The 10,523-nt window shown below is 48.9% G+C and overlaps 1 protein-coding gene across 1 annotated transcript in view; it reads left to right on the plus strand.

The window, feature by feature from the left end:
• The window catches only part of LOC148542852 (protein kinase C delta type-like), a 79,777-nt gene extending 69,458 nt beyond the window's left edge, over window positions 1-10,319 (plus strand). Inside the window, exons 7-9 of the mRNA XM_088460192.1 lie at window positions 6,922-7,077; window positions 8,310-8,438; window positions 10,191-10,319. Of these exons, the coding sequence (XP_088316318.1) occupies window positions 6,922-7,077; window positions 8,310-8,438; window positions 10,191-10,319 (414 nt within the window). The remainder of the gene's footprint in view (window positions 1-6,921; window positions 7,078-8,309; window positions 8,439-10,190) is intronic.
• The last annotated feature ends 204 nt before the right edge of the window (window positions 10,320-10,523 follow it).

Genomic DNA, 10,523 nt, shown 5'->3' on the forward strand with positions numbered 1-10,523 from the left:
ATGCAACTTAATGCTGCCGGCCACAAGCTTTTAGCTATCCAATTAGCCGCACAAATTATGCCGCGTCAACTTTCCATAGGGTTTAATACGTTTTTTTTCTCACAGCCCCTTAGCAGATGAAAAGTTTGGGAAAATCCCTATTTTAATGAAAAAATGTCAGGACTCGGATCAGAACCCCTGGGATACCCCCTAATGATTTTTTTTTTTTTTTTAAATAGCTTAATATGGCCAATAATGACATGTTATTTTTGGGTGGATAGTCTACGTAATGCAGAATAATGGATACCTGATGTGGGACAGGTATAAGGGATGTTCTATGGATGGGACACATGTTTTGGGGCTTGTAGGTGGGAGTTACAGGGCATATAACATATAAAGTGGCTTATAGTGACAAAAAAAAACAACTTACAGGTATTTGTATGCACCCCAAGTTAATCTAGAGTATTAATTTGCTGAAAAACACTTGCTTTCTATCACTTTTTCAATGTTATTAAAAAATGCAAATATCAGCCATGTGACCTTTTCTAAGGGCCCCACTAATATACTTCTACACTGTTATAGTTATGTTAGTTTTACACATTTTTCTTGTAGAGGCTGATTTCCCCCACACTTTACCTTGACTAACATCATAGAAAATAACTGTGTGACCATTACAATTGAATTGAGAGTTAGGCGGCAGCGTGCATACGGTAGCAGCGCTTAGGGCAATTACGCATTAAATGAAGCAGCAGTAAACATACATTTCTACTTCAGGGTCCATAGGGGGTCCACAGGGTTGACCTAGGGGTATAGCTGGATCTGGATCCACGGGCACCATGCAGTTAAAGCTTTAGCTGCTCCCAGGATACTCTTGGGTCCATCCTCCTCTATACCCCGCCCGCGAGCCACAGGCACCTTAGTTTGAGTTGCTGCCCGGCCGGAGTCGGGTCACCCTGCGCAGGGGGGCTGCAGGAGCAGCCCCCAAAGCTTTTTAATTTAAAAAAAAAGAGCATGTTAGGGTTTTTTTACTTTTAACAGGGGCTCTTCAGTGTGGCAGCGAAGGGCTGTCTGTACAGACGCTGATGCTCTTACTCCCCGCTGTCGCCACAACGCCAGTATCGCACTGGGGATCGCGGCGGGAGGCCAGAGTCCGTACTAGCCGGACTCCGGGGACCTCCCTGGACTGCTGCCGGAGTCGCCGGGGAGAAGGTAAGCCGCGAGCCGCCGCTACTCTAAATGCAGTCCTTTGCCCCCGGTTCTAGGGGACAGACCAGGGGCTGCTAGCGGTGGCGGCGGGCTCCCCCTCCATCGGAGGAATGCCCCGTCAGTCCACTAGACCACCAGGGTTATTTAGCGGCAAGCGGGATGCCGGCAGCCCGGGGGTTAATGGCTAGCCAGGGGAGGAAGCCTTCCCTGTTTAGCGGCTCCTCCCCTCAGCTCAGCGCGCCTTTCAGCACGTATTCTGGCGTCGCTGAGCTGCAGTTACTCGGCCACTCCTCCTCTGAGGTCTCTGGGGGCCATCTTCTCTGTGGCAGCGCAGATCTCTCAGGGAGCACGAGGACCGGTCCCCCTGTGTACCTCTCCCCCGATCAAGGACAGTGTACACAGCGCTATAGCCCTCCCAGACACTGAATCTGGGAGATTGATTGTAGTGGAAAGGTGCAGTGAGTATATCTTCTCTGCATGGTATGTTACTTTTGCTAGTGCTGCCTGTCTGTGCTTATTTCTACTTACTGTCAGCTTATACCTATCCCTTTACTTCTCCTACAAGCCCTACAGGTGTGGGGGAGGGGCGTTTCTACAGACCTCACCTATATAAATCACGTATTTGTGAGGTCCGTCACATACAGTTGTGTGCTACACAGTACCATATTGTGGGCTGTTGTTCAGCACACTGGTGAGTGCGCTTGATTCTGCTCTGTTGCCAGATATATTTATTTATATAATATATTTTGTCATGTCGGACGAGGAGATTGAGCACTCCGTGGCTCCGGTGTTGGTCTCCTGCGGACGCTGTTCTGCAGGAGTGGATAGGGAGGATTTGTCACAGGATGGCCTGTGTAGACGGTGCCAGGTGGTTCCTGGCCCATCAAAACCTCCTATGATGCAGGAACCACCATGGGCGATGTTTTCTCAGGTGCTGGTGTCTATTGCGGACCGTTTGTCGGTCCCGACTGCTGTCCCTACTAGGGCATTGCCCCAGCCTGCCATCCCCCATTCCCCGGGTGTCCCGCAATTATTGCAGAACCCCCCCCCCCCGGGTCTCAGTCTGTTGGTCCTTATGCGGGGTTACCTATGTATATACAGGCTTCCCCTGTGACACAGCAGCCTGTGGTGCCCTTCCAGGCCCCTGTGGCGGCTCCTCCACCCTGGGTGGATGTGCTCTCCAACTCAGTACAAAATTTGGCGGCCGCGTCTTCGGCTTTTCAGTCAATGTTGCAGAATGACATGCCTTCTAGGGCGTCAAAACGCACACTAATGGTGCAAGCGGCGCATTTATCGGACTCCGAGGGGTCCTCAGATGATGGGGAGGTTCATGACACTGACTCGGACACATCGGTCCAGGAGGTGGATACCAAGTCGTCCATTAATGTGCGAGCATTGGTTAGGGCGGTGTGAGCCATTCTCCTAATAGAGGATGAGGCACCAGCTCCTAAATCGAAGTCCTAGTTTCAAAAAAACTAAGGTGGCTTCTGCGGTGTTTCCCCTGTCTGATCAGTTGACGGATCATATGGCGGTGGCTTGGCAGGCACCCAGTAAGAGATTCCTACCACAGAAGCGGTTGGCTTCTAATTACCCTTTTCCTGAGGCACATTGTTAAAAATGGGAAACTCCACCGGCGGTGGATTCCCATGTCACCCGTTTAATAAGGAGCGCTACTTTGCCATTACCGTCTATATCCTTGCTGAAGGATCCCACGGACAGAAAAGTTGAGACTTGCTTAAAGTCCATTTACTCCCTCTCAGGGGCAGTGGCCCGACCGTCCAAGGCCATCTCCTGGGTGGCCAAGGCCATTGAGGGTTGGGCCAACGCATTAGAGGATACCTTTCCGGACGATGCTCCGGATGTCCAGAGGGCGTTGTTAGGACAGATGAGAGACGCTGCTTCCTACATTGGAGAAGCCTCTTTGGACCTCTCGAGTATCGACTGCAGCAGTGTCTGCCTGACGATCCTTAAGGCTGAGGTCCTGGAGAGCGGACTCCGATTCAAAGAAAGGCCTGGAGGCCTTACCTTTCAATGGAGAATTGCTATTTGGTCCGGACTTGGACAAAATAGTGGATACCCTGGCTAAATCCAAGTCAGCTTTCCTCCCTTCAGCAGCAACGCAGGCCAAGGTCCAGAGCTCGGCCTTTCGTTCCTTTCGGGTTCAGGGTAAGGCAAAAGGTCAGTCCTTCCCTAGGCAGTCGGCGGCTAAGACCGCCTCTAAACCCAAGAAGCAAGCCTGGAGTGCTCGGCGCCCTTCTTCCAAGCAAGAGGATAAACCTGCTGCCTGATGGGATGGGCCTCCCTCTGGGGGACCTCAGAGTGGGAGGCCGACTTCTCCAATTCGCCCAGTGTTGGCACAATACCACCACGGATGCCTGGGTTCGAGAAGTAGTCTCTCAGGGATACGCCCTGTCTTTTCGGGTCAGGCCGCCCCAAAAGTTTTTTTGCACGAGTCCTTCTCTGGACAAGACCAAAGCTTCCCAGATTCAGGTAGCTATACAATCCTTGCTACAAGCAGGGGTCATTGTTCCCGTTCCGCAGTCTCAATGCGGGACGGGGTACTATTCTACTCTGTTTCTGGTACAGAAGCCCAATGGTTCTCATCGCCCTATCCTGAATTTGAAGTCTCTGAACAAATACCTCAGAGTTCCCAAGTTCAGGATGGAAACGTTACGTTCCATCATTCTGGCGATGGTACCCGGGGATTACATGGTCTCCCTGGATATCCAGGATGCCTATCTCCACGTGCCCATAGCACCGGCACACCAGAGGTATCTGAGGTTTGCTATCCTGCAACATCACTACCAGTTTCGGGCATTGCCTTTTGGCCTTTCCAAGGCTCCGAGGGTGTTCACCAAGGTGATGGCAATTATGGCCGCCCACCTTCGGGGCCAGGGTATACGGCTGCTGCCGTATCTGGATGATCTTCTTCTGCTGGCAAGCTCCCCGGAGGTACTTCTTCGACATCTCCACCTGACCATTGCTTGTCTTCAGGCACACAGGTGGTTTATAAAATGGAAGAAGTCATCTCTGATCCCATCACAACGGATGGTTCATTTGGGAGCCCTTCTGGATTCTCGTCAGCAAAGGATTTTCTTGACTCCGGAAAAGGTATCCTCCCTACAACTGCGGATACACAGTTGCCTGAGCAGTGCCAGGGTGTCGGTACACTCGGCCATGAGAGTCCTAGGGTCCATGGTGTCAGCATTCGACATGGTGGAATTTGCCCTGTTCCATTCCAGGCCCCTGCAGGGGCAGATTCTATCGGAATGGAACGGGTTACCTCACCGGATCCGATCCCAGACACTGGTCTTGTCCTCGGAAGTGCGCCAGTCTCTAGCTTGGTGGCTTCAGCCAGCTCATCTCATCGAGGGTCACCCCTTTTGGATCCCGGACTGGGTTCTGCTCACAACAGATGCCAGTCTCCGGGGTTGGGGGGCAGTGACCGGCTCGTTGTCTCTTCAGGGCCGTTGGTCTGCGGAGGAAGCAGTTCTTCCCATAAACGTGCTGGAACTGCGGGCCGTGTACAGGGCTCTGCTGTCGTCAGGCACCGCTCTTCACGGAAGGGCAGTTCAGGTGCAATCCGACAACGCCACCGCGGTGGCGTACATCAATCACCAGGGAGGATCGAGCTGCGATGTCGGAGGTGTCTCAGATCCTGGCTTGGGCGGAGTGCCACCTTCCAGCAATCTTGGCAGTCTTCATCCCGGGAGTCTTCAATTGGGAGGCAGACTTCCTCAGCCGTCATGACGTGCATCCTGGGGAATGGTCGCTTCACCCAGAGGTGTTTCAACTTCTCGTGGACAGATGGGGACTGCCGGAGTTGGACCTGATGGCCTGCTGTCACAATTACAAGTTACCCGGGGACGGCTCAAGGACAAGGGACGCAGGCGCAAGCCTGGTGGACGCGCTGTCGGTGAAATGGACATTTCACCTAGCGTACCTGTTCCCTCCGATCTCCCTGCTACCTCGGATACTAAGAAAAATCAAACAGGACGGGGGCACGTTTCTGCTGGTGGCTCCAGCGTGGCCCAGACGTCCTTGGTACTCCGATCTCAGGAGCTTGTCCGTAGATGCCCCGTTCCTTCTGCCTCAGTGTCGGGACCTGCTGTCTCAGGGGCCTTGCCTTTACCCAGATCTGGGTCGGCTGTCTTTGACGGCGTGGCTCTTGAGACAGCCGTCTTAAGGTCCCGGGGCTTTTCAAGCTCTGTCATCAGTACAATGCTGAGGGCGTGTAAACCTGCCTCTGCACGGATTTACCACAGAGTGTGGCACACTTACTTTCAGTGGTGTGAGTCCAGAAACTTTGATCCTCAGGTGTTCAGGGTTTCTAGGATTTTGGCATTTCTGCAGTCAGGTCTTGACCTGGGCTTACGTCTTGCTTCCCTGAAGGTTCATGTATCGGCTCTGTCTGTGTGGTTCCAACGTAGAATCGCTACACTTCCTGACGTTCACACCTTTTTCCAGGGTGTTCTTAGAATTCAGTCTCCCTTTGTGCCTCTAGTGGCTCCGTGGGACTTGGTGGTGGTTCTTCGGGTCCTGCAGGGACCTCCTTTTAAACCTCTTGAGTCGGTTGACCTCAAGTGATTAACACATAAGACTGTGTTTCTCCTGGCAATTGCTTCGGCCAGGAGGGTATCCGAGTTGGGGGCACTTTCCTGTAGTCCCCCCTTCTTAATTTTTCACCAGGACAGAGCAGTGCTTCGCACTCGTCTTGAGTTTTTGCCTAAAGTTGTCTCTAAATTCCACATCAATCAGGAACTGGTGGTGCCAGCTTTTCAGTCCCCTGATCTTACCGCTGGCGAGGCTTGGTTGGACGTTGTCCGTGCTCTCAGAATTTATGTTGATCGGACTGCTTCTGTTAGAAGGTCTGATTCTTTGTTTGTCCTCTTTGGTTTTCATAAGAGGGGTTGGCCTACCAACAAACAAACCTTAGCCCGTTGGCTATGTTCTGTTATTAGGGAGGCTTATGTACAGGACGGTTTACCTGTTCCAGCCTCTATTAAGGCTCATTCCACTCGGTCTGTGGGTCCTTCTTGGGCTGCTAGACGTGGTGCCTCCGCTGTTCAGCTGTGCAAGGCAGCCACTTGGTCTTCCATTCAGACGTTTTTGAGGTTTTATGCGTTTGACACCTTTGCCTCTTAGGATGCATCCTTTGGGCGCAGGATTCTCCTTTCTGCACAGGAGCGTCCCCGCCCTTAGTTGAACTGCTTTGGGACATCCCCAAGGTCAACCCTGTGGACCCCCTATGGACCCTGAAGTAGAAAACAAGAGATATGGTAAGAACTTACCTTTGTTATCTCTGTTTCTACGAAGTCCATAGGGTCCACAGGGCGCCCGCCCTGACGCACCTGGCTTCAAAAGGGCTGTGTTGCTGGTCACCGGTTTTCCGTCTCCCTTTTCTGTGACTATGATTTTCTTGTGTGTTCCAGTCTTCCTTCTCTCTGTTTAGTCTCCTCCTCCAGCCTGGGCTGCTTACCAACTGAGGTGCCTGTGGCTTGGGGGCGGGGTATAGAGGAGGATGGACCCAAGAGCATCCTGGGAGCAGCTAAAGCTTTAACTGCGTGGTGCCCGTGGATCCAGATCCAGCTATACCACAAGGTCAACCCTGTGGACCCTATGGACTTCGTAGAAACAGAGATAACAAAGGTAAGTTCTTACTATATCTCTTGTTTTTACCCCGGCTAAATGAATCCGCCCCATAGCATGTAGTAAATTGTGTCTTTCTTTTGGCAGATACTCTGTGACCACGAGTATGATGCTGGAGCTGACTGGTTTTCGTTTGGTGTTGTCCTCTTTCAAATGTTAACCGGAGATTCCCAGTTTAACATCAGTCTGCTCGGAGTAGAGGACTATTCCATCACTACCGAGGCAGTGAACATCATTGCAAAGGTGAGTGTGTGTGTGTAAGTGCTGAATATACAGCTCTAGTTGTCAGATCTCTCATTTATTATGGGGAAACAAATGAAATATAAGTGATATATTTATATCCACTCAGTTATATATAAGTGATCAGGGCCATAACTAGGGTGGTGCGACATGTGCCACTGCACAGGGCATCACAGGCAGGGGGAGCTTTTTGGTTTTGTAAACTTTCTGTTTATTATTTTTATTATTCTCCTTTATTATATGGCGCCACAAGTGTTCCGCAGCACCTTACAAAGTAGATAAACAAATAGGTAGACCAGCATCTTACAGTACAATACAATACAGGACAACGACATTGCTACATTCGCGACCATAACACCCACATAAGCAGCAGAGCATAAGCAACCAAGTATTGGGTGCCCTAGTGGGGATCAAGAAGTAGATGGAAGTAAAGTAAGGAGAAGCACAAAAGGCTAGAGGGCCCTGCTCGTAAGAGCTTACATTCTAAAGTTTATATTCATTCTCACTTGTAGCTTCCTCTTACTTTATCCCTAGAATCTCCCACCTGCCCCTATCTCCTCCCTGGTCACCTACCCAAGTACCTTTAGTCACATCCTCTTTTATCACACTGTATTTGGCAGTGACACCTGGATAAAAGTGGTACAATGGGACCGGTAACTCTTCATCATCGTATGCGGCGAATCAGATTTGTCATGGCGCTTACCCAAGAGGCCACACCCCTTTTTTGGGCACACATCTTATATCCCTGTTTGAAAAATAGGGGGGTGCCAATGCTCTTTCTGGCCCATGGCACTGTGTAAAAAGGTAGAAATTATATTATTAGTCATTTTCTTTGTAGATGTATTACAATATAATTAATGTGAAACTGTGTGACTACACAGACACATAATGCATGTCGGCACTTCCTATTTGTGTTATGCATTATACATAGCAATAACCAAAGCAGCCAAGCAGAACGTCCATCTGTGTCAGGGATTAACAGTCAAACCTGGCTATTTAATATACATCATTTACAACCCAGACATCATACCCACTAACATTTCTGTCATGTCTGAAATATAATTTGGTGTAGATGCCCCATATCTTGTTATACATTTATTCTTGAACTCACCAGCTAGTGGCCAAAGGGATTTCCCCCCTTGTGTGATCATGCAAGTGTCTAGATACACAGTATGGGTTACAGACTCATTTACAGCTGAATTGTTACACAGTTGTGCTCTTGTTTCTCTTATCAGCTCCTGAGCAAAGATCCTGCGAGACGTCTGGGTGCGGATGGTATGATTCGGTACCACCCTTTCTTCCGGAGCATTGATTGGGTGAAGCTGGAAGCCCTCCAGCTAGAACCCCCTTTCATACCCGGCAAAGTAAGTGCAGAGATATTGGAGGAGATTTACCAAGGTGTGCGTTTCTGGGCAGACTAGAAAGCACTGCAAGTTGCCTTACCTTACTCCTATATGGCAGCTCACGTCTAATTAAATCCATCCCTGAGTATCAGTGCCCCTTTAGTTTAAGTACGTTTTTCACCCAAACAGTGTTATTTATAAGCAATAAGGGAGCCAGCATATGCTGAGACACCACAGTCTGCCCCCCACTCTCTGTTACTCTACCCCTGGCATTGCTGATCTATCCAGCCCTGCTCAACCCCCCTCACCCTCCTGCCCACATACAAACCCAGTTCCCAGTGACCGGTGGGTTATCCTCCTTTCTTAGGTCTGTCCTGTCTCCCTAGCAGGTGGAGCATTTGGGGCACTTACTCCCATTGCGTATGCATGTTGCAGATAGGACAGACCCTAAAGAATTACTATATAGAATGTATTGGTACCCATAATATTTGTTGTAGTGTACTCATTGGTAAATGACTTATTACCTATAACCTTCTCATTTTCTTCATCTGCCTTAATCCATTGTGGGGGAAAAAAACACACTGAAGCAAAAAGAACTGATCCTGAGTAGCTCCTAAAGTGATATGGATTAATGTCAGTAACTCCGCCTACTTGATAAACGGGCAACCAATCAGGGTCAGTCTCATCTCTGACAAGTGGCCTAATGCTACAGTACTTTGTGTTGGGCCAGGATCCCTATGTTCAGGTGCCCAGCCAAGGTTACTGTAATTTGTGTTCTGCGCTAGTGTATTAGTAAAACTTACATAGAACGTCCTATTATTAGAGAGGAAGGAGGATTTTTTTTACCCACATGTTGACATACAAGACAGCTCAATCTGCCTCTAGCTTTAGTTATCTTACCTTTCACAAAAATCTCCATTTTACTGGTGTTTAATCCGGTCATTTTCTGGTGCTTTGTTTCATACATTTGTATTGTTGTAATGGCTAAATACCGGGATGGCAATTTGTAATGTGGTGCTGTGGAAAATGGCATTTTCCAGTGATTTGCTGTCAGTCACTCTTTCTTATATCAGCAATTTACTAGTCAGCCCAAAAAGGCTCCAAAAAGGGGTGATTTTTAATTTTCATTTGCAACTTGATAAATTTCCCATATTGTGAATAATGTCAGAGACTCTTGTATTATGTTGGTCTGAATTGTGTATAAAACTCACTACAATTATAAAAGTGAATTAGAGTATAGTGAAGGCGCCATGACTCATTTCTTACTGAGCCTCTGACACTTGTAGCTGGTTATGTAAATTGCAGCCAGGTGATAGGACAACTTAATTGGGGGAGGTGAATGTAAATTCCCCTAATATGATGAAGTATATAATAATATGACATTGCTGGTTAGCCAGATAGATAACATTTATATGTAACTAGTTAGCAGCCTGTCAAAATTGTCACGCCCGAGAAAATCCCGTTTGAGTGCTGAAAGGGGTAATTTTTCAGTAATTCCTGCTCGGCAACTTGGAGGGCTGCTAATAGAAATGTCAGCGCCGGTGGCTGTGCGCACCCAATTGAATTGCTCTGTCTGATGCCATCTCGTGCCCGCCGACGTGCAACACACTTGAATTCCCCCCATAGAGGTGAGGAGCAGTGTTAGATAGATAATTTGTTTGTATCACTAGTATGAATGAATTCTCACAGTAAATGGATCTGTCTGACACACATAAGGGAATTTGCTCTCACTCTTTATAGGAAATACACATCTTATATTTCTTCTCTCTGCAGCCATCTGAGGAGTCATTCCCGCACCTGACATTACAACAACTGATGCCAACAGCAGGATCTGCCTGGGACTGGGAAATCAGCTCCTTCAATCAAGAACATTTCCGTGGCTTCTCCTTTGAGAACATCTAGCCCATCCTGCCGTACCACACTTCTGGCCTCCTCCATGGCCCTGTTACTTTTTATGTGGCAGAACATCGCCCATCACTTCTCTGCGGCCCTAGCAAACCAGAACATACATCATTTCTGTGTTTACCATCAGTCTTCACACATCCTCTACACGTGATCCGCTACAGCACCTAGAAGATCAAGGTAAGATTAGCATTTGTAAGTGAA

This window comes from Taudactylus pleione, unplaced genomic scaffold (genome assembly GCF_031769625.1).
Source record: "Taudactylus pleione unplaced genomic scaffold, aTauple2 ptg000007l, whole genome shotgun sequence".
NCBI lineage: Eukaryota > Metazoa > Chordata > Amphibia > Anura > Myobatrachidae > Taudactylus > Taudactylus pleione.